The 27,522-nt window shown below is 54.0% G+C and overlaps 1 protein-coding gene and 1 long non-coding RNA gene across 3 annotated transcripts; both read right to left on the minus strand.

The window, feature by feature from the left end:
• Nucleotides 1–283: 283 nt before the first annotated feature.
• On the minus strand, nucleotides 284–27,522 carry SSU72 (SSU72 homolog, RNA polymerase II CTD phosphatase). 2 transcript variants are annotated; one of them, XM_040645631.1, is made up of 5 exons: nucleotides 27,342–27,522; nucleotides 16,907–17,050; nucleotides 2,718–2,857; nucleotides 2,248–2,366; nucleotides 284–803 (listed from the first exon to the last, which is right to left on the minus strand). In XM_040645631.1, the coding sequence occupies exons 1-5, from the start codon at nucleotides 27,419–27,421 to the stop codon at nucleotides 702–704; spliced, it is 585 nt and encodes a 194-aa protein (XP_040501565.1). In that variant the 5' UTR covers nucleotides 27,422–27,522; the 3' UTR covers nucleotides 284–701. The 2 variants fall into 2 exon arrangements, with proteins under 2 accessions (XP_040501565.1, XP_008709873.2); XM_008711651.2 differs by lacking the exon at nucleotides 27,342–27,522 and adding an exon at nucleotides 26,894–27,325.
• On the minus strand, nucleotides 15,278–16,900 carry LOC121106390. Its single transcript, XR_005839000.1, has 2 exons — nucleotides 16,409–16,900; nucleotides 15,278–15,537 (listed from the first exon to the last, which is right to left on the minus strand). It is a non-coding gene; the product is annotated as an uncharacterized LOC121106390 (long non-coding RNA).

Consider the following 27,522-nt stretch of genomic DNA (forward strand, 5'->3'; position numbering starts at 1 on the left):
AGGAGGGGTCGTGGGGAAGTAAGACTACTTGGGGGACAACTGATCTCAGCCCCAGGAGAAGGTGCCACAGGGAGAAGGGCTCCCCTGTGGGCAGCAGGACCTCAGGATCCTACTAGGAAGCTGGGCTGCCCCACAGGCCCAGGTGCCCCCAGCCCCCAACCTCAGAAGCAGTCTGAGTTGCAGGGTCAGGCCCAGGGGTCCCTCCAGAGGTACTTGCGCCAGGGCAGCAGGAGCAGGCTAGGGGGGAACTCAGGACAAAGCAAAGACAACCAGCAACATCGACTGATTGGACAACTGCAGGCTCTTTCTTAGCAAGATAAAGCCCATTGCTTTATTTAGGGTATTTGTACATTCCAGCAAGTTTGGGGGGTGTAGGGGAAGGAACCACAATGAAAGCCACAAATGCACGGGGAAATGTACTATAAACCGTTGTTTGCTCTTTTTGGGTAAGAAAAACCACCTTCATAATCAACATCCCACTGGTAAGTAAAAGTGGGAGAGAAAAAACGTGATTGTTTTGAATCTGGCATGTGTGTGTCTTTGCATTTCCTACACACAGTTTATTGGGTACCACTGCCGTCGGCCGGCAGAATACCTCAAAGTAAAAACCAGTATCAGGAAGGAAAAAGTATTAACAGAAAGGAGCTCAAAAAGATGGCTTCGGGAGGGTGGGTGGCGCGCCGGGCGCCAGGCCAGGTGGGTCAGTAGAAGCAGACCGTGTGCAGGAAGGCTCTGCCGCTCTTCTCCTCGAACTCCTGAAGCAGCTCATCGATCTCATTCTCCATGTCCTCCGTGTGCTGAATCTGGGGAGAGCAGACGGGCGGCCTGAGCCCCGGCCCCACCCCCAGCAGAGCCGTCCTGGGGTCCTGTGCTGGGCAGACTCCTTCCCAACCGCCCCAGGCCCGAGGACAGAGGGCTGGGGGCGGCCCCAGGCCTCCCGCTGCTAGAGCCCCGCAGGGAAGGGAGGCACAGGGCATCTGCAGCTGGACCTGCCCTCGGATGCCCCCAGTACGTGAACTATGGAACCTCGTGGCCCCCCTGCCCCCGCCCCGCGAAGGCGCAGTCGCTCGCTGGAAGTTGCCCAGCGAGGAAGCCGGCCCATGCTCTGCAGCGGTGCAGAACCACACCTGCGGCCTCCACCCACTAGCTGCCACTAGTGTGACCTCTGAGCTGTGAGACCCACAAATGCGTGCAGGTGTGGCCAGATGTCCCCTGGTGGAGAACCACTGCCCTAAAGGAGTAGGTGCGGCCAGTGGCCAACTCAAGGCTGATTCAGGGCCGGGATGGGCTGGACCATGGCTGAGGCTGTTCATTGGCCTAAGTCTTGGCCAGTAAGCACTGCCCCTCTGAAGTGAAGAGCAGCCCCTCTACAACTCGTTTCTCATCAGGGTGACCCAAATGGAAGTCACATGTGCAACTTCTGGGACATGTGTTCCTCTTCAGCCCTTTCTCTTGCCAGAACGTGGGCACAACTGCTGGAGCTTCAGCAGCCATGCTGGGCCGTGAGGCATCTTGTGAACAGAAGATGTGCTGGGTGCAACGAGAGAGCAGGACCTGGGCCCCTCCCAAAGCAAACCAGTCCAGGCCTGCCGGTGTCTGGACTTCTTGGTTAAGCCACTTGATTCCCTCATTTTTCTGTCACTCAGAGCCAGCTGACTTAAATGCAGATCTCACAGGCGGAACATAGGACAGGGCACGTGGGTCTCTCCTTGGGTAGGTCCTCCTAAGAGGAAATGTTTTGCTCTGAACATAGCCACATAGTGGCTGCAAAGCCCCTATGGTTTTCCACACAAGGGAGGATGCCCAGGGCCACCTGGGGAACACCAAGGGTGCAGAAGAGGACACGACAGCATCCACAGAGCTCTGGGGGCCCCCGAGCTCTGCCAGACCTAACTGGGGTTTTGGCAGAAGCTCTGTGGGCCCACGGCCAGACACTGAGAAAGGCACTGTGCTTCCATCAACCGAACAAAAAGCACAGAGGCAAGTTCTTAAGTCAAAGCCTCGCGGTCAATGAGCAAACCTGTGGGCGCCTCTGCACTGACCTGGGTTTCAGCATCTGAAAATTACCCAACGTGAACACGAACTGAATCGCGTGACAGCCCCTTTCCTCATAAAAGCTTTGTGTCAGGGGGAGATGGTCCTGGTCATGTCCCTCCGCAGAGACTGCTCCCAGGGACCTCCGGTCAGGCACACCTGGACCCTTGGGCCAGAGCAGGCGTGGGGCGGGAGCAGGGGCGGGACACTCACACACTGGCACAGCTCACAGATGAGGAATGCCCCCAGGGTGGCCTCTTCGTGGTTGTCCTGGATGTCCACATTGATCACGTGCACCGGCTGGCAGGTCTCCTGCTCTCTGGAATTCAGATCTAACGGGGACAGGATGACACGGTGGTCACAGGTCACAGAACCAGGGCACCTGCCTCCAGCCTGGTTCCTTCGTGCCACCCATGCTCTTCATGTGTCCCAACGACCTTCCCACCCGCACCGCGTGCTCAGTCCACACGGACGGCTTAGCGCGGGGGGGCACGGCCAGCCGAAGGCCGCGATCTCCCACCCCCACCTCCATCCTCAGGTGGGCCGTGCAGGCTGGGGGCCAGGGAGGCGGAGCGGGGGGGCCTCCACCTCACTCTGCACGTCCTGCCCAGGGCGGCCACTGAGGTGGTGACGGGCAGAGCGGCAGCCCAGGCTCGCAGGGCACACTTGGTCTGCAGCCTTACCTTCCACTACCTGGTCATACACTCTCTCTTCACAGGTGAGAATCAGGTCGAACAGGTCTCTGCAGTTCTGGAATCTTTCGGGCCGAGGCTTGATCCTCTTATTTCTGTCCAGCATATGTAAGATGCCATTCTGCGTGTAGCTGAGCGCTGGAGTCAAGGAACAAACCTAGGAGGCCCCCGCACCCCCACCAGCTCAGCACCTCGAGTGTGCACCAGCAGAGCCGCCGGCCCCTCCCCAGCAGCTGCGTCGAAGCGATGGAGGGGGTGAGGCAGTTCGGGGAGTGGGCCGTGCCCGCCCCCTGGGTCCTGCCGAAGACAAGCCGGCGGGGGAGGCGCGTGCCTCAAGCCCCGCAGACTGGCCCTGACCGGCATCTACACACGGTCACCTCAGCCAGCGGCCTTCAGACCAACCCCTTTCCAGAAAGCAGAGCGTGGTGTCTGCGACCTTCGCTCGCCTTCCCTCACCCGCTGCTTTGACTCATCCCGCAGCAACTCGGTGACCACTGGCACGGAGCACGAGCTCTTCGGCAAAGACAAAGCCAGTGCCCCCAAGTCTGGCTCGTTACAGCACCACCGAAAAACGCAGGAACCAGCGAGAAAGGCAACTTCAACAGCAAGAAGGGGGCACCGAGGGGAGAAGCCCCAGGTTAACTGAAAATAGCGAGGGACGAGGGACGGTGCTCCAGAGCCTACAGGGGACACACAGGCCCCGCGGCCGAAGTGTGCGGCCTACCCCCACCCAACCCCAGTGGCCCGGTCTATACTCAGGCCCCAGGGATAGGGTCTACCACCCTCAAGAGACAGGGACAAAGGCCCTAAAGACACGGCCCATGGTCTTTAAAGGTCTTTCCAGAAAGCTGGGGATAACCATCTCGTTAATTCTATTTAAGAGACACAGACTAGCTGACTGAGGGTTTCTGAGTGATACATTTAATGGCTTTCCCAGATTTTAAGTTATAACAATTTACTTAAGCTCCTATTACTCAAAATACATTCACTGCCTTTCCAGATAGCAAAGAGAACACCTAGAATGTATCCAAGCGGTCTGTGGAAGAGTTCTAAGTTGAAAAAACACTGTTAGCCGGAACATGCTTTTGAGTCTGGCATTTTTCAGCCGAGCCTCCCATTCGCTGTGTGCGTTCCCAGGGCTGGGCCTGCTGTCGGCCCGCCACCCCCCTGCTCCGCCCGCCCAGGGCGGCTGTGCAGCCACACGCAGGCCGTGCAGCCCTCGGTCCTTCACGCACTTGGCATCAAAGTCCAGCGTGAAGAAATGGCTTAGGGCAGGCCCCGTGTCGGTGCAGGGAGGTCAGGACGGCCCGTGGACCTGCTGCCCGCACTCCCACCGGCAGGATGAAGACTGCGGAGCTCCGGCATGTCCTCGGAGACAGACCTGCCACCCAGGGGGATGCAGCTCCCATGCAGGCTGTGGCTCCCAGGGGCCGCCCTTGAGGAGGGATGGCCGGCCGCCAGGCGCTCTGCAGCACTGCCCCTAGGGCCTTGCAAAACTGTCCCTCCTTTACTTAAGCCTCTGATTTATATAGAAGAGGAACCAATGAAACGAGGATTCATGTCATGAAGGAAAAAATGCCTAGTTCGGGGGTCAAACCCTAACCCTCATTAGTAGATGAGGGAAGTAGAGGTAGAGGCCCTTTTGGACTATTTTCTGGCCAACCGCTGAGACGCCAGGCCCACGCTGGGCCAGGTGGGAAGGGTACAAGCTAAGAGCCGTTGAAGATGAACCCACAAACCCACCCACCGCTCCAAGTCACAGGGACCCAGAGCCCCCTGGAAACCATGTGAGGACAGGGACAGAATGTGAAGGTCAGCAGAGGGCAGTGAGATGCCCCACCACATAGGCCTGGACCAGCCAGCAGCCTGGCCGCCTGTGTTTAGTGAAGGGCCAGCCAACCCCCGAAGGCAGGACGGTGCCGCCAGGGACAGCACAGCAGCAGCCAGAGTCTCACCGGCAGGCCACAGCCTCCCGAGAAAGGAGTGCCCTTGAGCGGGCTGGGAACCCGGGTTCCTAGAGGGGTGGGGGCAAAGAATGTGGCATAGGGGCGCCCACTCCACCCAGCACCCTGACCGAAAGTACCCTGGGTTCGGTTGGGGGGAGGCTCCTGATGAAGCTTCAACCTCCAAGGGAACCCCGAGATACTTCCAGAAGGCTGAGGAGATGGGGATGAAGCCACAGTGACGCACTCTGGCTCCTGCGGCACAACGTGGACTGAGTGAGGCCCCCCGCCCCCGCCCCGCTGGGCAGCACGGTCTGAGGCCAAGGAGCCACCATGCCCTCCCAGCTCACACTTGTGCTGTCCGCTCCTAGCCCCCGGCCTTCAGAAGGCACGCGTCTTCAATGCTCTCACCTGCGACAGGTGACGGCAGCACGTAAGTCCGTCCGTCCGCCCGACACCTCCCCCCCCAGACAGCTGCGAGGCCAGCACAGATCAGGGGGCACCTGGAGGGTGGGAGGGCCTAGGGAGGGACCTGGTGCTGTGTGTCACACCACAGGAGGCACAAGAAACGACCATCCTGAAGCACTCTGGGGTCTTCACCATCAGACGACGGCTCAGACCCTGCCAGTACAGTGCGCGCTGTAAGAATGTTAGGGAAACGTCAGTGTGTAGGCCCAATGAAACCCAAGGGCAAACATGTCGGATGCGGGATGGGAGAGACCATCCTAAGAGAGAGAGATGGGAAAGGAGCAAAGACACCAAGCAGTCACAATGGATCTGTCTCCTCTGCAAAGCTGAAACGCAAACAGCAGAGGTGGACAGGGGCCTGAGGGTCTGGGAGCACCTCGAAAGGCTGCCCTTCCGGGACTCTGGGCACCTGTCCTTCCGCAGAGCTGCTGTACTCCTGGGAGCTGAGGCACACGGTCTAGCTCTGATTCAGGGCAACTTTCCAGACACCAGGATTAACTTCAACCACGACGTCCTCCTCAGTGCGAGACGCAGAAGCTAGACGTGTTCACCTCTGGAGAGAGGACGAGACACACCGGCTTCAGCAGCGCCGCCTGTGGACACGGACGCTGGGGCCCCGGGGAAAGGCCCTCACCACATCCCATCTGGGGAAAGCACAGCACGCCGTCCCAGGAGGGATGGAGGGAGCCGGGGCTGGCACAGAGCAAGGCCTCTGCCCGTGGAGCCCTCCTGCAGAACCCTGACTCCAAGTAGAGATGTTCCCACGAAGGAAGATGGAGGGAAGGCAGAGATGTAAGCTCCAGGCAAACAAGAAAGATGAGCAGATGGGCCGTTTCCAGAGCAAGGGAACGGTGCCGCCAGAAATCCACGTGACAGAGCAGACGCGCGCTCTGCAAGGCCACGGGTTCACCAGTGGAGCCCCCACGCCCCACATCCTCACTCAGCCGCGACGAGGCAGGGATCTGCTGCGGACACCCACCCCACCCCTGCCCCCTGGGCCTCTGCCAGTCCTGGCGGGACAGAGGCTCTTGCCAAGGACGGGCGAGCACAGCCCTAGCCTCGCTTCCTCACAAATGTCACCAGCCGAACGCAGGACAGACCCGGGTGAGACAGGCTCAGAACACTGAGGACAGAAGCAGGGTCCCTGAGGGGAAGCAACTCCAGTGGGAGAGGGGCGGGGGAGGCGAGGGGGTGGGTGAGGTGGCACCTGGGCATGATGGGGCTTTGGGACCAAGCGGCCTCACGGTTCCCACGGATGGGGGCAGGAGCCCAGGGGCCACCACCCTACGGGCCCTAAGTATTCCCTCTCAGCAACCAGGGGAAACCAGAAGCCTCACCTTGGGGCAGGAGCCCTGGGCCCCCTTATACCCACCGCAGCGTTAACACGCTCCCGGCGGCTGGGTCAGGCCCTGGTTGGAGCAAACGCTGCTCATGCTTCCCTCAGAGGACGCCTATTTCAGAGACACTGGGCGAACAGCCCCGAGGACACACTGGTGGGGTATCAACACCTGCTGTCCCCAAACGCGGCCATGCCTAATTCCACTTCTGGGCCTCGGATGTGAACCCCAAACCCCAAGAGCGGGCCACACCTAGAGAATCTGTTCATCTGTTAGAACCCTGTAATCTAGTCTTACTTCCGATTTTAGGCTTCATCAAATGGCAACATAAGACACAGAGCAAGAATTCTTATGGGGTGACCCACGTCCCCTCTGGGGAAGGAAGACCCTCAAAGGCAGCCCAGCTCAGAGAGGCCCAAGCGCCAGTCACCGGCCCTACAGGCTGGGCCACCGAAGTCGGTCCAGACACAGCCGTGGGGGTGGGCGATGCTGAGGAAGACCGCCGCTGCCCCGCTGAACCCAGGTCCACGGTCCTGAGATGGGACAGCCAGCCGCGCCCCAGGAAAGGACTGGAGCTTCTGAAAGGCCCCCAAAGGCTTGAGGACAGAACACAGCATCACGGTCAGCAGGGCCGTGCTCCCAGGAAGCCCAGGGCAATCTGCCAATCCCAAACCCACCACGAGGGACAACTCCCTGCCCCAGGAAATTAGAAACCCTAGTCTGGAGCCTTCCTTTCTCTCTTCTCTGCTGGCCTCAAGAATCCATTGGGACCCTTTCCTACCCCTGGGGCTTCCCTCTGGAGTGTGCGACACGTGAGAAGGGGGGCAGGCGTCCAGAAAGCCCCCTCCATGCAGCTGGAGCCTCTGAGGCACCTGCCCCCTACAGGCACCTACTGCAAGGGCAGTCCCTCAACAGGGAACTGGGTCTCCCAACCCCATCTCAGAGACAACTTGAGTATTTATCAGGATTCTGTAGCAGCGACTTGCCTTCACTTCAGATCTGTGCCAACGGAGGTGTGAATGGGGAGGGCCTGCGGCCCAGCGAGCTCTAGCACTCAGCGGACCCCCGGCCCACAGAGCGAGGCCAGGACCGTCTGCTCAGGGTCACAACCCCAGGGCCAGACACTGTGTGCCCCCCGACCCGTGTCATCGAGAATCTGTTAGAACAAAACCTCCAGGGTCTCACCGAAGGCCTCTTTAAAAACACAACCCCAAGAACCAACCACTGGAGGAAGCAGGACAGACACATGCCTGCCTCCCCGCGGACCTTTCAGGATCATCTCCTGTTAGTCAAAGGGCCGTGTCCCCAGACAGAACAGTGACGAACACACTGGATCCTGCAGACACACAAGCGACCCCAGGGAATCGCAGTGCTGCACACTCGGCACCTCCCAGAGAACACAGCCCGGGAGCCCGCCAGGAAATGTCAGCAGCACTGTTTCTAGGCACAAGTGTTACTTATGTGAAGAAATAAAGAGCATGAGGAAAACAGCCCTCTGGGACAGCACATTCAGAGTGTGGGGACCAGAGGCCTCCGTGGCCACCAACCTGCAACCCCGCTGTGCGAATGCTCTACGTGGGGACACAGGCCTGGGAGGCGAGGCCCACAGGAAGCAGGGCCAACAGCAGACACTGGAGCAGAGGCGCCCACAACCGTGCACGGAATCACACACTAGTGGCAAAGTCGCTTTTGTGGGGCTAAAATCAGCAGAGAACATGTTGGAAAGACGTTTGCATTTGCAATCACGTTGTGTGCGCGTGCCAGCAGCAGCACCACCAGCCTCGGCTCCCAGGGCGCGCAAGCCCAAGTGGCAGCATCGCTCAGAGAGGCAGCAGACACCTGCCGCTGCGCTCGCCCCACACCTGGGCCGCCGCAGCCCCCAGCCTCAGGGGGGCGGCTCCCACCGTCTGATTGATGGGCATTCGGGGTGGGCGCATAAAGAGGCGGCCCGATCTGCCTAACCTGGCACTCTGCAAGCTGTGCTGCTTGGAAGATGCTTCTGGGCAGTGCCTGGCGCCCCGCAAGGACAGACCGCCCCACACACGGCATGGCAGCTTCTGCTCCCCTCCCCTCCGATGGATCTGAGCGAAGCATCAGTGGACTCTGGAGGGGAGGGTTAGGCCATCCCATTTCTTCAAAGGAAACACCCCCCTCTGAATGGGGTTTAAAAGTACTGGCCAGACAATTCTACGATCCTTCAAGCCTGGGGCCGACAGCTGGAGGTGGGGGCAGTGAGGTCATGGGGGCAGTGAGGTCAAAGTTCAGGACCTTGCCTGAGGCTCCTGCGGCTTCAGCGAGAGGGAGGGTCTCACTCCTGGGTTGTTGTGAACAGATGACAAGGGTCCATCATAATGCACTGTCCAGGAAGACTAAGTTCTAGTACATTGTAGCAGACTTTCAAATAACACAAGTAGACGACCACTTGCCAAATAGGGTAAAATACTGCATTCATTTAAATTTGTGAGAATGTTCACAAAACACTTCTTAAAATAACTTGCCTGGATAAATAAAATTACAGTGGGAAAAATATTTCTAATTTTTGTGTGTGTGTTTAAAGTCGGCTAGATGCCCAACGTGGGGCTCGAAGTCTCGACCCCGAGATCAAGAGTCACGCGCTCCGCTGACTGAGCCGGCCGGGTGCCCCCCTTAGTCTGTTTCAAGACACACACACCTACTCCCACTGTTTAATTTTATAAAAATTTTAACCTCAAAACAAAAAGCTGAGCATGAAGATAAAGAATTTTAGTGAACAGAGGGGCGCCTGGGTGGCACAGCGGTTAGGTGTCTGCCTTCGGCTCAGGGCGTGATCCCGGCGTTATGGGATCGAGCCCCACATCAGGCTCTTCCGCTATGAGCCTGCTTCTTCCTCTCCCACTCCCCCCCTGCTTGTGTTCCCTCTCTCACTGGCTGTCTCTATCTCTGTCGAATAAATAAACAAAATCTTTAAAAAAAAAAAAAAAAAGAATTTTAGTGAACATGAACTTCTTTTTAAGAAAGTTTTAAAATTATGAAATAGTCTGTAACACCATGTCTTTTCTATACGAATGGTTCAAGACTGGACTAAACCCAAGCCTCCTGTGGAGAGGAAAGCTGAGCCCAGCAGCAGGGGATGGACGCTGGGTCACCTGTGCTGGACGTCACCACGGCGGCGGGCGGCGCTCTGGCACCGGAGGGCGCTCAGTGTGGTCTGCAGCTCCCCAACGCCCGGCATCACTGCAACGGGCACAGGGAAAAATAAAATGACCCCTCTTCCTCACTGAAATTCTAGTGACTCAGTGATTTAAAGAAAAACAGTTCTCTTACCACAAAATATAAGACTCTCACAAAAGAAAAAAAAAAAAAGTAAGCCAAAAGCAGGAAGAGAACACAATAACTAGACAAAGCCCAGGGTGGTCACTGAGCTGAAACCGTCCCTGCCTGACCCCACCAAGGCCCCCCGACCCCAGCTCAGCTTCAACTGTCCAAACACCACATCTTGCACAACAAACCTGTCTGCCTCAGAAGGGGGATGAGCAGCCCATTCGAGCGGCCAATGGTCACTGTGAACCAACCCACCCGCCCCCAACAGGGCTCCTCAGGGGGACCAGCGCGAGCAGCCAAAGCCTCCTAAGGGAAGAGTGAGCAGGGAGAGCAGCCGTGGCCAAGGCGGAGCAGACAGCTCTGCACCATTAGCAGAAAACCAAGCTGAGCAGAGGCCACTGGAGAGAGAAGGGCGTCACTGAGTGTCTCCCACTAACTGGGATGCACTCAGAACTGCGTGAAACATGGCCTGGCAGGGTCTTTTCCTTCTGAAGACCTCGTAATCTTACTCTTGGGGGTAATGGTGATGCCTGGTGTGCCCTGAGTGGGGCTGGGACAGAGACGGCTGCCGTCCAGGAAGGGGCCCTTCATCCAGAGGCAGAACGTGTGGCTCAGACCTGCTCTGGGGCCAGGGCAGGAACCAGGCCTGCCCCTGAAGGAGCTGGTAACAGTTCTTTCCCACTCTTCATGACCTGTGTCCTCAAGGCACTCTGACGAAGCTCCTTGTCTCAGATCCCACCCCCACGGGGGCCCCTCCTGGCGACACAGCACGGGCAGGATGACGCCCTGATGTGGTGTCTACACTCCGTGCCCCCAAATGCCGTAGTCCATACCAAGGTGGACGCAGCTGGAGCAGCGTCCCCACTCAGCACGCCCTCAGTGGGCGCTCCGCCCCAAGGCTGGTGGGAAAGCTGTGCCTGTTGCTGTAAGGACCGCTGGGACTCAGACCCACCCCTCCCGCTCAGCCTGGCATCTTCCTGGAGCCCTCCTGCTCAACCCACTCCTCAGGCCCTGCATGTCTTCCTGGTCAAGGCCTGGGCAGACTTCCCGGCCCTGGGAAGCGGATGCATTCCCACATGCCCACCACGCCCACCCCCATCAGAGCTCATGGCAGCTCACCTGATTTCCACCACCCGGTGCCGGCTATGTGCCACAGACCACGCCAACTCCGAGTTTAGATTCAGGGGAGAAAAGCCAAAGGAGACCACACATGTGAATCACTAAGCAGCACACCACGTGCTACCACACAGAGAGCAAAAAGGGAAGGCCTGAGTAAAGGAGGACACGTGGGAACCCGGGCCACCCCTAACCTTTACAGATACAGGAGACGCCCCCCCAGCCCATGTTTTCAGGGCAAAGCACTAAAGAGTATGCAAACAAGAGATTTCTTATGGCTGCTCTTAAGCTGTAAGGCTGGAGTGGCGCACGGTGGCCTCACCACAGCCCACAGGGTCCGGTCTCCCTCCACAGGCAGCGCTCACTGTCCCCCTGCCTCCCCGTCCAAAGAGAAAGAAGACAGCTGGAGAGGCGGAGCCCAGTGCTTCAGGGCGCGGGTGGGCTCGGGCGTCCTGGGGCTGCTGCAGGTCTTCAACAGAGGACAAACACAGCCCACCAGCCGTCAGAGGGAGGACCGGTCCACGGCGGGCGGGTGGGAGCTTGACAGAGCCCTTGGCACACTCCGGGAGAGTGAGAAAGGCAAACAGCAAACAGCTTGGAGCCTGGGATCTTCTGCAAGGGCTGTGGGGACAGCTGGAACCCTACACCACACTCTGAAAACCGCTGCATAAAAAGCTTTCGAGCTAAGACTTCTTATATTAAGAAATAAATTCATTTTGGAAATCAAAGAGGTTTCTGCAAAGCACGTAGGTTGCACAAACGAGAACCTGGGAAATTTCAAAGTCAGGTCCGGAACCACTGGCACCCAAGCTAACTGCTGCCCCACCGCGAGGCTCGGGGGGCAGGCGTCCTGACTGGTCTACAGGGTCCTCTCCCTACCACCTGTGAGGTTACTGGCAACGTGAAACCACCGGTGTGATCCACTCCACGCAACCCACGTTCAACACAGCTGGCGTCAGCATCTCACCTACCATGGGCTGGGAAGACCACGTCTGTTCCCGGCCCTGGGCGAGCTCTCGAAGCCGTGGGCAAGGTCAGCGTGGCTGTTACGCCCAGATGCACAGGTGACCCCTGGCAGCTACCCCAGCCAACCGACCGTCTCTGTTCAATGTCCGGCATCTCCCCAGACGAGACACGACGGCGGCTCTTCTGCCTCCTCTGGAGTATCTTAAGGCCATGATTTATATTTTAAGCACAAGTGCTTTCCTAAAACCTGAAAGCTTAAATATCAGCAAAACTAGATCAGAGTTTCTCTAGAAATCAGTGTTTAACTTAGGAACACACTCATTTGTTAAACTGATAAACACTGTTCTCAAAAACTACTTAAAAACGTAGCTGCCAACCAGCGTGAAATGAGGTAAGGTCCGATCCAGCAGAAGCGAAGAGAGCGCCCGAGCACCTCAAGCATGGTGAACCCGTCGGGGGCAGGTGAGAGAGCACGGGCTTGAGCTGCAGGAACCATTCCCACAACAGGACCAGCAGCCTGGCAGCCACCCCGACCCCACCGAGCACAGCAGGAGAAGGTACACTGAGCTTGAAGCAAGGGCCCAGGGAGACCCCAACAATAGGAAAAGGCTAGTGGCCCTACAGCTGAACAGGGCCTCAGACCCAGGACAGAGGTCAGGTGGTGTGGAGATCTACAATCTTAGAAATCATTTTTATTTTCAGATTTTACCCCAACACAAGAAAAAGTGCACCGGGAAGAACCAGGTATACATACAGCCAACCCCTGAACAACACCGGGGTGAGGGGTGCCCCCTGCAGGCGAAAATCCAAGTATGACTGACTGACTGCCTCTCCAGAAACTCCCCCCGCACTAAGACAGCTTCTACACATCACATACTGTATTCTTAGGGCTGTACTGGGCCACAGAGCTGAGCAGCAGTGGCCCCTGCAGGTCACACCCGGGTTGCTCGGGGTCACCAGCACACGTACAGTAGCTCGAGGCCTAAGGACCATGCGGCCAGAGGATGAAAATGAGTATGTGGTTTAAAAAAAGCTAAACCCCAAAGGTGAGTACAAAAGATGGAGAAAAATTAGAAAAATAAGCTGGATACAGGCTCACTCCTAACTGCAAAGTCAGGATCCCGGAAAGTGTTAGTTCTACTCGGTTTCCAATCAGCGTTTAAGAAGCAAACTGGTCTCTCGTATTAAAAATGCCACTATTATTTAAACATACAGTTACTTGCTTTTTAAGACAAGTGATCTTAAGGGATTTTGTCGTTCACAAAGCAATGAATGATCCACTGGAGGGTCTGAAATGGGCTCCCTATCACACCTCATGGAGACACTGTGGCCCTCCCCTCGGAAACCCCCCACGGGGCCCAGCAATCCTGGGCATGAGGTCCCAGCCGGGCCGCTCATGCGTGGAGAAGGAGCTACGTTCTCGTTTCAGCGAGGGTCCTCCAGGCAGGCTGAGGGCTCGGCTGCAGACTGTGCTCCCTCAGTGAGGGGAGCCCAGGGCAGCTCCAGCCTGGTACACGGCCCCGCAGGGAAAAGGAGAAAAACCCCCGACGTCTACCACAGGAGCTGTGCTGAAGCCCACAGGGCGAAGCACCAAGTTTAAGGCTGCTCTGTATTCACAATAACTCCAAGGCAAAAGAAGAAAAAAGGTTAAGAGAAAAAGAATTACATTTAAGAACAGACAGCTTGCTCCTCGCCACAACACGGATGAGCCTCGAAAACATGCTGGGGGAGCCCGCTCCGGAAGACACCACGCGCCGCAGGGCTCTGTGTGTAGGAGACGGGCGCGAGAGGCAAACTCAGAGACAGAAGGCAGACCGGGGCTGCGGGGGGCAGGGGGTTTTCAGGCGGGGTGGGGAACGGAGTGACGGGCATGAACTCTGGGTGTTGTATACCACTGACGAGTCACTGCTCTACCCCTGAAACTAAGGGTACACTACGTCAATTCAGTGAACTTCAACAAAACAGGAGTAAAACAGTGCTCAAATCTGCCGTGGCGACAGCCGCACCGCCTGTAAGACACGCTGGGGCCCACGGACTGCGCTTCATCTGCCACGGGGACCCTCTCCCAACACCGCTCTTCTGTGTGAAACAGAGGGTGCCCCTCGCCGGAGGGAAAGCGGACGTCCCCGGCTGTCCGCAGGGTGAACCTGGATTCCCTGTACTACAGGTAGATAACCCTCACAGGAACTGGTAACCAGCCCAGTCTAGCTTCACGAGTTAGTTTAGGGTTAGTTTAACAAGCTTTCTATCCCAACTCACATCCCTGGCCCCCTCGATCTCCCAGGGACAGGTCCTGCAGGGGACCGGTGCTTGGCCCTCAACCCCTGAGGTCCCCCCCCCCCCTGCTCATAGACAGAAAACCACAGGGAAAGCCACCTACAAATAGCCAAATAGTTTCAGAAATAAGGTGCTTTCATGCTAAAAGGACCACCGGCCAAAACTTACTGAGAGCTTAAGAACGTCAGGGCCCCACACTCAGCCTCAGGAGCGCCATGCATGCACACACGGGGGAGACTGCCCCCCGCCCCACGCCGCTCCGCCTCACCTCCCAGCTTTACTAACCATGTGCCACTTTCCTTCTGTGACATCATGCTCGCCCTTGAAAATTCGCACATTCACGGAGTGTCGTGTTTTATCAGTGGTTTACATCCTAAAACCATCGCTTCCACAGAAGCCCCAGTATTCTAGGTTGCAGACCTGGCTTCTAGCCCTTCTCTGCTTCTTGTACCATACACCAACTCGGAAGCAACCGAATCGCCAGCCCCCCCGTCCCCCCTGCAGCCGTCGCTAGTCAGGTATTCCCCTCCTGTGTCCTCAGGATACCTCCCAAGCCAGGTGTCGGAACCCCAACACACAGCTGACCCTCCTCCGCCCCCTCCTTCCCTCTGTTCCCCTCATACGTGAAGGACCCGTGCCCCTGTCCCCAGAGTCCTGCCGGTGTGCACACTGACCCCCCGGAGCAGATGCCCCATCTTTACTGGTCCAGGGCTGTACTCGGCACCCTTCCTAGAAGACAGAAACCCCACCCAAGTGAAGTCAATAAACCGACAAAGGTGTCTCCCTCCCAGAGCCTCGTGAGGGGCAATCAAAAGGGGAGGTCCGTGAAGGTGACCTCTCAGGAGGCAAATACTGCTGGTGACAGTGGAACAGCACCACACCTTCCCCACAATGCAGCAAAGGCACACGTGTGTGGCCGTCTCCTGGACTGGGTGCTCCGTGGGAGAGCGTGCATCTCCACAAAGTCAGCCCACGGGGGGGATTCTGAGTTCTGAGCGGCTGGGCTCTGCGCCTCCATTCAGAACTGCTAAGACTCACACGTCAACCCTCCTCCTCCAAGTCCCTCTTGTTCCCGTCTTTTTAAAACACGGTTAAGGGCCGCCCACTCCTAGAAACAGAAAGATCATGGTCAACTCCAATGTCAGAAGGCCTCATTTGTAATGATTAAGGGAGTATGAACAAGCACGTTATTATCTGTTTGCGTTCGTTTCTCTCGCTGAGTAGAAGAGTTTAAAAATGAATGGTGCTAGCTGAAGAATCTTCAAAAACAGACGCTGTCTCGAGATAAGCTTAACGACACATGGAGAGTTCATACCAAGTGAGAAAAACCCGGAGTGAGGGTCACAGGTTTCTCCAGGATAAGGGGGCTCGTGGTCAACACTTCTCCGCAAGGCTAAAGAGTGGCTGTCAACACAAAGGAGAACTTCAGGGAGAACAGCCTTTCTGAGATGCTGCCTCTAGGGGAGCCTTCCCTCTCGGCCCAAGCACGTGAGCAGCGCATGGCACTGAGACACAGAGACCAGGGTCTTCTCCCCAGTGCAGGCTCTGCGGCTTCTGAGAAAGGGGGACACCCAGGACTTCCCAGGAGGACCTCGGGTCTGCCGCACCGTGAGTCCTGGACTCCCACCTCCCACACACAGCCCCACACACCCCGAAACGGTACTTCTGCCTCAATGCCCCAACAACTAATGGTAGGTGAGGGAGGAGAGCAAAGGGGACTGATGGAGTAACTATCAGGGTCCAGTTTTACACTTTGCTAGAATGAGCTTTGGGGCCATACTCCCCGCTAAGTAATCTACAGATTTACAGAAAACATTGGTAGTTTATTAAAAATTGCAAGAGCACCAACATGAAGACAGAGTTTTCTCTCTGGTGTTTCTATTTCTTTCACTTGGCGTATGTTTGGACTCTATCCTGAGAACTAGAAACCCTCACTGTAACAAGGAAGACCCAGAAGTTCTAAAGCAGCACGGGTGGTCATGAAGTGTCCTGGGCAAAGGCCAGGCAATGATCTTAACCACTGTGGAGCCTGAGGTCATGTTCATAAACATCTATTTAAAAAATACCTTTCCTGGGGCACCGGGGTGGATGGTCAGTTAAGCATCCGACTCTTGGTCTGAGCTTGGGTCGTGATCTCAGGTTGTGGGACTGAGCCCCACACTGGACTCTACGCCCAGCACGGAGTCTGCTTGGGATTCCCTCGCCTTCTCCCCCTGCCCCTCCCACTTGTGCGTGCACTCTCTCTCTCTAAAAATGATTAATAAAAAAAAAATACCTTTCTTTCACATGAGTCTTAAGTAGAGATCCAGTCTGTTTTGCCTCTTCCTGAAATGAAGTAAAGTTCTCTCAATTACGTGCTTCTAACACGCTTCCTCTGGTAGCAAACGTGGCAGAGATGTGTGAGGCAGCCTGCCTACGTGGGCCTCAGCGCACACGGCGCTCCCGTGTGCGCACACACACACCTACCTGTGGAGGGGAGGGGTGGGCAGCCCTGCAGCCCGCTCTGTGGTTTCCTCACCTACGCTGCCCTGTTTGGTGCTGCATCGGAGCCCGCCCTCGACTCTGTCAACACGGGCTCCGTGTCTGCATCTGCACGCCCCGCACGGCCACCTCCGCGTCACGTGTGCCGTGACTCAGCACACCACGCAGAGGCAGCCGCTAGGAACCTGCGTCACAGGCACCCCTCCACTGGAGGTCAGAGTGATGCACGTCAGGTGACACCTGCCAGAGACAAGCACGTAGGGGGTTCTAAAAGGGCGACCCACTGGGATACAGTTCTTTGTCCTTCCTAAGGAGATCATTGTACATCTGATCATATGTAGTTTTGAAATCATAAACATTTGGCTTGTCCGGTGCTGGTCCTGGGAGCTTCACGTGAGTTCCTGTTCCAAAGGACCGGACACTGAATCCCCGTTTGCTGAAAGACACAGAAGGAGAGAAAAAAAAAATCACAGTTGGATTGAGACACAAAATTCTAAAACCAAGGATTAGGTAATGGAAAACAGACAAAATGAGTAACTGTTGATACTACAGACATGTTTTTAAATTCTTAACTTTAAGCATTTTATTCACAATTTTTAAAAAATCCTATAGCATACTGGAGTGTCTGGGTGACTCAGTTGAGCATCTGACTCTTGGTTTCAGCTCAGGTCATGATCTTGGGGTCCTGGGATCCAGCCCGGCGACGGGCTCTGTGCTCAGCAGGGAGTCTGCTTGAGATTCTCTCTCCCTCTGCCCTCCCCCACTCACATGCACACATGCTCTCCAATCAATCAATCAATCAATCTTTTTAAAAAATCCTGTAGCGTATTACACAACAATGGGATGAACCAATCGAGACAGAAGACAAAGGGTTTGCTAACGCAGTTGCAAGGTGGTGAGTGAGTACCACAGCTGTTTACTGCATCCCTCTAGAACTTCTCCGACCCTCAGAGGCCCCACAGACACGCAGAGTCAGGGAAGATTTCCTTTGGAACATACCTGACCACTGCCCTGACCTCTGTAGAGGGTTCAAGTTCACAGGACCCCTGTGACTCCTACGAAGAACTCCCACAGACCTGACAGCACGTGCCACCACAGAGAATGTCATGCATCCAGTCCCTGTCACCCTGTGAGCCAGGGCTTGCTGGGACCAGAACTGAGCGCCCAGGAGCGTCAGGCTCACGGGGGCATCTCCTCAGCCTCACATCGTCACGTCCGCCACGAGGGTCAAGAACAAACAGCTCCCAAGCTGGAGTCCGAGGGAAGGCAAGAGACCAAATGTGTCTCCTGACAAGCCAGGGGAGTGTGCATGAAGTGCAGTCCGTGAGTGACAGCTTGCACCGTAAGAAATGTCCTCTGAAAACAAACCTCACAGACGTAAGGGCCCATGGTGCTGTGTCACCACGGAGAACCTCTCTCGGGGCGGCCTCAGTCACATGCACAAGTTAGTCTGGCACAGAACCTGCAAGCTTCCAACCTCACAGTCAGTAAAACTTCTAAGTGTTAAAAGTGTCTGAAAACAAACAAAAAAAAAACCCAGCCCTCTCGCCCCAGCTCTCTATCTGTAAACCAAGTAGCTTCCGCATCCGAAGGAACGGCAGGACTCCAGGCAGGACTCGCAGAGAACACGTGTGTTTCCACGGGCGCCTCCCTCCTTCTCACATGCCTGCCTGGCTCTGAAATCCCTAGTGAGAACAGTCTCAAGCTTCTCGAGGTTTTACTGCAATTCATACTTGACTGTGTCTGGAGATATTTTTGGTTTTCACAACGGAGAGGTGCTCCTGGCATCTAGAGGCCAGGGAGGTGGCTAAACCTACAATGAACAGGACAGTCTTCCATCCCAGAATGTCAGCAGTGCTGAGGCAGAGAACACCCTGACGTAGAAAATGAAATGAAGAAACCCCACAGAGAAGCACACTATGACCATGAAAGTCACAGGGAAGGAAACAGCTTAATCTCACTCACTGTAAGAGAAATGTATCCTAGGACGGCCAACGTCTGCTTACAGGTTAGCGCTCTCCCACGGCCTTGTCAGCACCACGCGGTAAGGACGTGGTCCTTCCCGCTCACTGCTGTGTGCCTAGCACCCACAGCAGCAAACAGAAGACATAATACATATCTGGCAAATGAGTAACGATCCTACAAGGGAGGAAAACCTCACTCAGTGCTGCTGGACACGACTTGCAAGCCTCTGGAGAAAGAAGGTGTCAACACCGAGCAAGTGAAAACCGCTGTCCCCTCCAACACAGACACTTCCCTCTGGAAGTCCGTCCATGGGATACATGCAGCTACGCCTGCAAACTGCCCCACAGGGCACTCACTGCAGCCCCGACAGTAACCACAGACGACAAGAACCAACCTGTGCGTCCCTCCACCCAGCAGGGTCCTGCGGCCAATGTGGAAAAGGTGCGGGGTGCCCCGTACAAAACTCTCCTGCAGTTATTCACAGGAAAAGCAGGGTGCGGACACGCCCAGCTCTCGCGGCACAGGGGCCTAGGAGGGGCTGTGATCTGGAGGGAGAGAGGCCTCCACACTGGGCAGCTGCACAAAGTATGAAGTCAGCACATACTGAAACAGTAATTTTAAAAGAGCACTGTTGTCAAGGTTCGTTTAAACACCTCGCCTGAGCCCTCTGAGGCTGGTAAGAGCTGAGCCCCGTGCCCACATCCCTAGAAGTCCGAAAACGTCACTCGTGACGCAGAAGACAGCACACAGCCGACTTCTGATTAGCAAACCAAGGTCCGCTATTCCTGAGCTGTTAAACCTCAAGACATCAACATTTCCGACACTTGACCACAACGCGCCCTGTGCCGTGAGCAGAGGGTGACGGGGCCCAGCCACAGGGCACGGCCGTGCAGCACACCGCAACTCGCACGACCTGAGAAGGTACACACAGATCACCTTCACTCCAAATCCGAACCTATTTCCTCACCAGATGATGTACGCTAAAATAACTACTTCACCAAAGCACCAACAAGCCCGTGACGAAGGTCATCTCAACAGCCGGAGGAGGGAAACAAGCTGTTGTCCAGCCACCTGCTACCTGCAAGAGGTCAGTGGGGCACTTGGTTCTGCGCAGGTCCCATCCTCCTAAGACAGTCCCAGAGGAGAAGGTCGTGGCCATGAGAGCCACAGAGAACACAGTGGTGAGCCAAAACCTGTCACCAATCTGTAAAAACTGCCCAAAACAAGTAGCTTGCTTTTTAAGCTCCAAGCCATTCCCCCGAAGCGCCCTGAAGCCACCTCCCACTGGCTGGTACCCTGTCCTGCTCCAGCAGCTTATCGGCTGTTGAAATGTGAAAACTGTACATCACTGAGCGGAAAAAGAGAATTACTCCTGAGACTAACCCTGGGTTCTGCAGCATAACCCTCCTTGAATCCTTGAAGCCTGCCAACCCTCAAGTCTCCTCTGAGTTTCCTGTGTGACTCATGGAAAAGCAGGGTGCCCAGAAGCAGCGCGAGTATCCCGGATGCTGGTAAGCCAACTCCACTGACCACTTCACCTGTGTCCAGGGACAGGTTTACTTCGAGGGTGCTGGGCTGTTCACGCAACCAATACCCGTATGTCAAGGGCACCGCCTCTCTAGCTGGCAGGGGAGAGGGATGTGCGCTATGAAAACACATGAGCCCACAGAAATAAGACCCCCAAGGACAGGACTAAAGCTTCAAAAATTAAAAACCACCACCACTTCCACTGGTGGCAGGTTTACCATTCCATTTTGATTCAATGTTTCCTGGAGCTTACTATGTGCTGGGGATACAACGGTGATCGAAACAGACCCAACTGTCTCTCCTTTGACAGCCGGGGGCGGGGGCATGACAAAGTAGGTAAGACATCAGGTAGGTAAGACAGCGAGAGGACAGTGATGAAGAGAGCCACAGGGCAGGAGCAGAGGGGGATCATGGGGGAATGGGAAACAGAAGACAGGACACCTCAGAGAGTTTCACAGCACACACCTCATGATGCAGAGACCCTGGACAAGGCTCCACGGGTGTTTCAGGCTGGGCTAGGGCAGACAGGCCACCTGAAAGCTACCCACAGAGTTCCCGGGAGGCTCCAGATGGAGAGTCCCTGGTGCAGGGACTCACATCCCCCATCCTGCTGGGGCGGCCCGAGCCTGAACCGCCTGGACGATGCCACCTGGCAGGCCCACGTATCTCCTCTACACACCTTCTGTCACGGCAGGGTTTGAGGCTTGCATTAGGTGTCCAAAGAGAAGACTCTCCACTTTAGTCTGTCCATATCCGCGAAAGTAGATCATCCCAAAGATAACCTAGCCCAACATTCCACCTGGCTGATCCTTAACAAGGCTTTCGAGGGGCTGACTGCCGGATCTCCAAAGGGACAGGTAGGACTCTGAATGAAAGAAGCTCCCCCACCCCCATTAGAAATGGTCTCGGGGCCTGTCCTCACCGCCCTCCCCAACTCTCCGCAACGACAGTCAAGTGTATTTAAAAATAAAATGAAGTGCAGTTTGTTCTTCCCTCGACAGAATGTTCCCAAGCGGCAAAAAGGCTAATTAGCAACAGAAGCGCTGTGTCTTCGGAGCTGATGCAACTGACAGAGCAGCCCATCCTGGGCTGTGACAACACCACAGTGTGACAACCACCTTACATAAAGATGATATAAAAACAGGCCTGACAACCAAGAGGCTTTGTCCCAAGGGCCAACTGTTTTGTACATTTAACTAAGCTTCCAGACAAGTGTTTATCAAACGTCTTCACAAGTACCAAAAAACCTACCATAAAGAACCTAACACAGAAAACGTCAAAATTTGAGGGGCGCCTGGGTGGCTCAGTCGTTAAGCGTCTGCCTTCGGCTCAGGGCATGATCCCAGCGTTCTGGGATCGAGCCCCACATCAGGCTTCTTTGCTAGGAGCCTGCTTCTTCCTCTCCTACTCCCCCTGCCTGTGTTCCCTCTCTCTCTGGCTGCCTCTGTCAAATAAATAAATAAAATCTTTAAAAAAAAAGAAAAAAGAAAACGTCAAATTTTGGGAAAGAGGATTGTTTCCATTGTTATCCCAATGGCTAACAGTAAAATGACGGTGTTCAAATGAACACCAAGAAGCATCACATAAGCAAACACCCAAATTCACAGCATGGGTTATGTTACGTTTTCTGTTTTCCATTCTGATTATTCATCCAATTTCAAGCATTTCTTTGGCCAAGACTGAAATCCTAGACCCACTGCCAACCTTCGGAAAGCACACCCTGACTCTAAGTAGGGCACGATGCACTCCCAATCCCAGGTCACCTTCCCTATAGGCACATCACTCACTGCTAATCGGCCCAATGTCTAGCTATGTGATGACCTCATATTTACAGAACACAGATCGCCGGCTCACAAGCCACCAAACTTGAAGGCCTGCCTGCAACGTCACTGTGGCACAGCCAGAAGACTGCCAGATGAACTCTCCGAAATGTGAGCGCTCCAGTAAAACTTATGTCATCACCTGCTAAATGTGGGCTGTAAACACATTCAGTAAGTATTTTCTAGGGTTTACACCTTCTTTTTTTTTTTTTTTTTAAGGACTTTACTTATTTATTTGACAGAAAGAGAGACAGCCAGCGAGAGAGGGAACACAAGCAGGGGGAGTGGGAGAGGAAGAAGCAGGCCCCCAGCAGAGGAGCCTGATGTGGGGCTCGATCCCACGACTCTGGGATCACGCCCTGAGCCAAAGGCAGACGCTTAACGACTGTGCCACCCAGGCGCCCCTCCACCTTATTCTTATCCTCCCACAAGATCAACAACAAAACTGAGCAGCTAGGCTTGAGATCATTGTGCCAAGCTTGTGACAAGTGTGCCTTTATGTTTAGCACCCCCCACCAGCACCCCTGCTTAGATGTCCCTCCCTCCACAGCTGCTCTTCCTCAACCTCGGCTTGTCGGCCACCCTCCTCTGCTGGTTGCTGCTAGGTCAGCCTGTCCGGTGTCCTCCCTCCACCCAGCGCCAGCAGAGCAGGTCCTCAAGATGCGGTACTTCAGATGGTCCAGAGACAAATACCACCAATGTGCCACTTTCTGGCTCCAACACTAATTGGCCCCAAGCAAGGATGTGTTACTAACAGGTGTGAAACTGCTGAACTATCTTCCCTGCTCTGGGCTCCACCTGTTCTCACCTGTAAAAGACTGGAGATGCAGGAAAGAAATGTTGGAGCTGTTGGAACGGTTACCCTGCTTGGTCTACCAGCTTTGAATCCATGTTTGCACAAGAGCTGACCTTCCTCCGACCACCCTCCTCACTTTAGTTCTGCCTCCTGAAGATAAAAAACAACGCAGTCCCTTAAAACCTACGAAGGCAAATGTGTTCCTCTGCAGGCACCTCTCCTGCATTCTCTGCCATTCTTAGAGTCATGATTTCTAACCCTTTCACCTTCCTAAACAGTTCCCAGTTTACTTTCTTCAAGGGTACCCAGAACCAAAACATCAAAAGATGCAGGCAGAGGGGCGCCTGGGTGGCACAGCGGTTGAGCGTCTGCCTTCGGCTCAGGGCGTGATCCCGGCGTTATGGGATCGAGCCCCACATCAGGCTCCTCTGCTGGGAGCCTGCCTTCTTCCTCTCCCACTCCCCCTGCTTGTGTTCCCTCTCTCGCTGGCTGTCTCTATCTCTGTCGAATAAATAAATAAAATCTTTAAAAAAAAAAAAAAAAAAAGATGCAGGCAGAGGCTGCAGGGCATAAGCAGACTATATCCCTCCCTGGTAAAGGACAAGAGACTTCTGGAAATGGGTCCAAGACCAGTAAGTTTAGCACCATGACTGGGCGTGCTCCTACACAAACGCGGGCAGCCCAAGGCTTGGTCCCATCTGGCGGAGGACATCCAATTTCGCCCCAATCCCAGTGTGGGAGCCCTACATGCTCTGGTCATGATTTGACAGCTCTACCCCAAATTGGAGAACCGTGGGACCTTAGCTGATTCTGTTGCCCTCCCCTCACCCTGGACCCTTCTTCAGTCATCTGGAGTCTCAGTTCTGTTACTCATCATAACCGGAGCCCCCAATGTCCAATTCCTTACTGTCACTCAGGAGCAAGGGCTTCCTGTTCTCGGTATTGTCTCCTCACCCGTGTTAAATGTGGACAGCCTAAGGATTGCAAGGATGAAATCATATGGCATTTAGAAAGCACCTGGCAGGGGGCGCCTGGGTAGCGCAGCGGTTAAGCATCTGCGTTCGGCTCAGGGCGTGATCCCAGCGTTCTGGGTTCGAGCCCCACATCAGGCTCCTCCGCTAGGAGCCTGCTTCTTCCTCTCCCACTCCCCCTGCTGTGTTCCCTCTCTCGCTGGCTGTCTCTCTCTGTCAAATAAATAAATTCTTAAAAAAAAAAAAGAAAAAGAAAAAGAAAGCACCTGGCAGAGAGCAGCTCAAGAGACTGACTCTCAATCTGGTTTCCTCATTTCAGCCTCTTTGCTCATGTTCCCCAAATCATACTGCCTTAAGACTGAAAACAGACTTGAGAACTCAGTTCAGCAATATGTATAAGTCTGTCTTAAAATTTGTTTTGAATGGCTACGATCAGAGAACTTCCAAAAATCAACATGCCCCTTAACATCTAGATCATTCTGAACAAAAAAATAAATTAATTGGCTCCAAAGGGAAATCTCAATCTACAGTGTACAAAGAACAGAAGCCTCTGTGGAAATACTCCTAAAAACGTAAAGAGCTCCCGGGGCTGGTATTTGAAACAATTTAGTCTCAAAAGATCAAAAATGATCACCCCAGAGAACATTATGGCTAAAAATGCCAACATTGATTACCATTTGTTTTTGACTTGTCAGAAAATAGTTAAAGCTGATTTTCAATAGGGTGAATATAAAATAAAATGGGATTTCACTAATAAAATTACCCTGTGCGGGTCCAATTAACTGCATTCCTTTTAATATTTATTTCAGAAGTTTCCCTGTGCTTCACAAACATCTGTAAGGTCCTGACGTTCATAAGGTCTCAGGTGGTAACAAAACCACCATATCAAGTTCTTAAAGATGCTTTTAAACACTGAAAATAATCCACATAGAGATGAAGCCATAAATAATTGTCAAAAGTGAAAATGACATGAGAAATTTTTCCATCTCAATAGCTATTTCAAAAATAAAGGAGAGTGAGATTCTCTTTTGCCCTAGCAGTACGGAAAAAATGAAAATAATGCCCAGAGGGGCACCTGGGTGGCTCAGTCTGGTCTGCCTTCGGCTCATGTCATGATCTCGGGGTCCTGGGATAGGGCCCCACATCCGGCTCCCTGCTCAGCGGGGAGTCTGCTTCTCCCTCTCACTCTCCGTCTGTGCTTGCTCCCTGTATCTCTAAAATAAAAAAATAAAATCTTTAAAAAAAAAAAAAAAGAAAGAAAGAAAAGAAAAGAAAAGAAAAGCCAAGCCCAGATTGAGAAAACAGGAATTCTATAAACAGCTACTTTTCTGGAAGGCAGTCTGGCAAAATATATGAAAATGTAAAATATGCCTATCTTTTGACTCAGCAATTCTACCCCTAGGAATTCATCCAAGGAAACAATCAGAAAACTGTGTAAAGATATTTATATGGCACAAGGATGTTGACATTTTAAGAGTGAAAGATAAAAAAAGGCCAAAATGTCTACTAATCTGGGGTTGGCTACAAAATTAATTGCTGCACAGAATTCCCCTGAATTACTGTGTCCTCATTTTGTAACCACTGCCATTACTCAATATGAATAAATGTATTCAAATTCATTACATCAAAATAAAAACCGAAGTCTAGCATTACGTCAAGAGGAATTACAACACTGTACTCTCGCTGCAGTGTGCGCACAGGACACCCAGAAGGTGCCACAAGGACCCCGTGAGGGACTGTCGGCGCCTCCGTCTTCAATGTACTCTGTTTACAGAGAGATTTTTTTATAAGCAAACGCTATTTTCTAACAAAGGAAAACACCCCCCAAATACAGGCATGTCAGCCTTTATTCATGTCTCAATTAACGTCACATTCACTATGTCAATAATACAGGTTACCCTAAACTTAAGCTTCTTTTGCCTTCATTCTGAGTCTTTCTGAAGTAAATCTGAAACACAGTAAAATGGGTACAAGCACACCTAAGCATTTCGACTTGGTGACTGTTTGAAGGGGTTCTTCTGCACCCTCATTTCCACAGGAGACCCAAGGCTGTGTCAGCTACCACCGATTTGAACTACACAAGGACATGTCATCTCGTAGTGATCTCTCAGGGCAAGTTTTGGAACTGGTGTCATTACAAAGCTACTACAGATAACTAAAAAAACATTTCCCTTTTGCTAGATTTCATCTCGACCTTGTTATGAAGATAATAAGAGCTTAAACCAAAGATCACCAGCCAGAACCAGCAGAATGAGGCGGTCTCCAGATCACCTGCTCTAACGGAGGACATGAAACTTCATTTTTCTTGAGTAGCTTTCCAGGAGTGTTAACTTACATTCTTTTCCTTAAATTCACCGAACTTGAAATGACTGTAAACTTAATACTAGCACATTTCTAGTTTGAAAACAAGTTTGCAATTTTAAATGTTTTCGTTTAAAAACAACCTTCACATTGAATTGTTAGGGTCAAAGCATCCCATTCTAACAAAAAATGACATTGAGTGAATACTGTGGGCAGTGTGGGATAGGTTAGGAAAAATTAAGCTCCAATTAGCAGATCCTGGAACCCTGACACTTCCACCTTCGTTAAAAAAAGGAGAGAAGGTGAAGGAAATTCTAAGTTTTCCAAGTTACTGAGGAGACTTAAAGTTGGGCTGTGGTAACTAAGAAGAGCCGGCACTGCTGTCCTTTATGCCGCGTGGAAACTTCAGGAAAAGAGGTAGTTTCCAGTCTGCTTTCCTATCAAAGTTGACGTGTTACCAACTTTAACTGCAATGCAAGGTGTCAATTTCACATTTTGTGAAGTGACTTTGAACGAAAAAACTTACCCAGCGGAAATGAACTTTTATTAAACACCTACAACGCCAGGGTCACGAAAGAGAAGTCAGTACTGACATATAAACTAAAAGCGCAAAACGAATTCACGTGTACTCCAGAAATTAGCGGCTGCAGGCTTTGGGGAGGGAGGGCATTTTTTTTTTTTGCTCGAGACTCAACGTAGATAGGACCAAATACACAAATTCACGAAGTTAACAAAATAGGCCGTTTCCGTGTTTGGGGTTTTTGTTTTTGTTAAGACTTCCTTTATCCTGAGGTTCTTTTGCGCAAGTGTTCCAGCAGACCTGATAAACCACCACACAGCCTGGAGACAGTCGTTGGACACGACCACCTAGCAGACCCTAAGCGGGTCTTGGCACTTACCGCCCCACGAACGGAACTCCTACAGAAGGTCCGCTATTCTCAGATGCACAGATATGCCTGCCAAGTGGATGCAAAAGCACCAACCCCTCGGGTTTACCGGGAACTTCGGCCTTTGCGCGACCGGGAACCTCAATTTTCCCGCAACGCTGAGAAACATGTTGAGGGGGGGGCCGCGGACGACTGAGCCCTGTGGACTCCTCGCTTCGCTCGGCCCCGGAACCAACGAGCCCGGCGCGGCCCATCCGGCGTCCTTCGGCGACCGCCTCGAACCGCATGCCCGGCCGCCGGCGTCGGGCCTAAGGGAGCGGGGACCGGGGCGGCCGCCCAGGACGAGCCGGGACCGGAACCACCGCCGTCGCCGCCCAGCAGCGGCCGGGCAGGACGCGGGGCCGGAGAGACGGCCGGCGTCCGACTGGGCGCGCTAGGCCAGGGCGGAGGCCCCAACTACCTGAGGATGTTGTGCGCCTCCATGCTCCGGTTCTGGTTGCTCGAGCACACCACCGCCACCCGCAGCGGCGACGACGGCATAGCGGCGGCCGCACCGACTGCGACGCAACCGCTCCGGGACTCCCACCCCGCGGCGGCGCTTCCGCGCGAGCAATATGGCGGCCGCGGCGCCCGGAAGTCAT

This window comes from Ursus maritimus, unplaced genomic scaffold (assembly GCF_017311325.1).
Source record: "Ursus maritimus isolate PB19 unplaced genomic scaffold, ASM1731132v1 scaffold_32, whole genome shotgun sequence".
Taxonomy (NCBI): domain Eukaryota; kingdom Metazoa; phylum Chordata; class Mammalia; order Carnivora; family Ursidae; genus Ursus; species Ursus maritimus.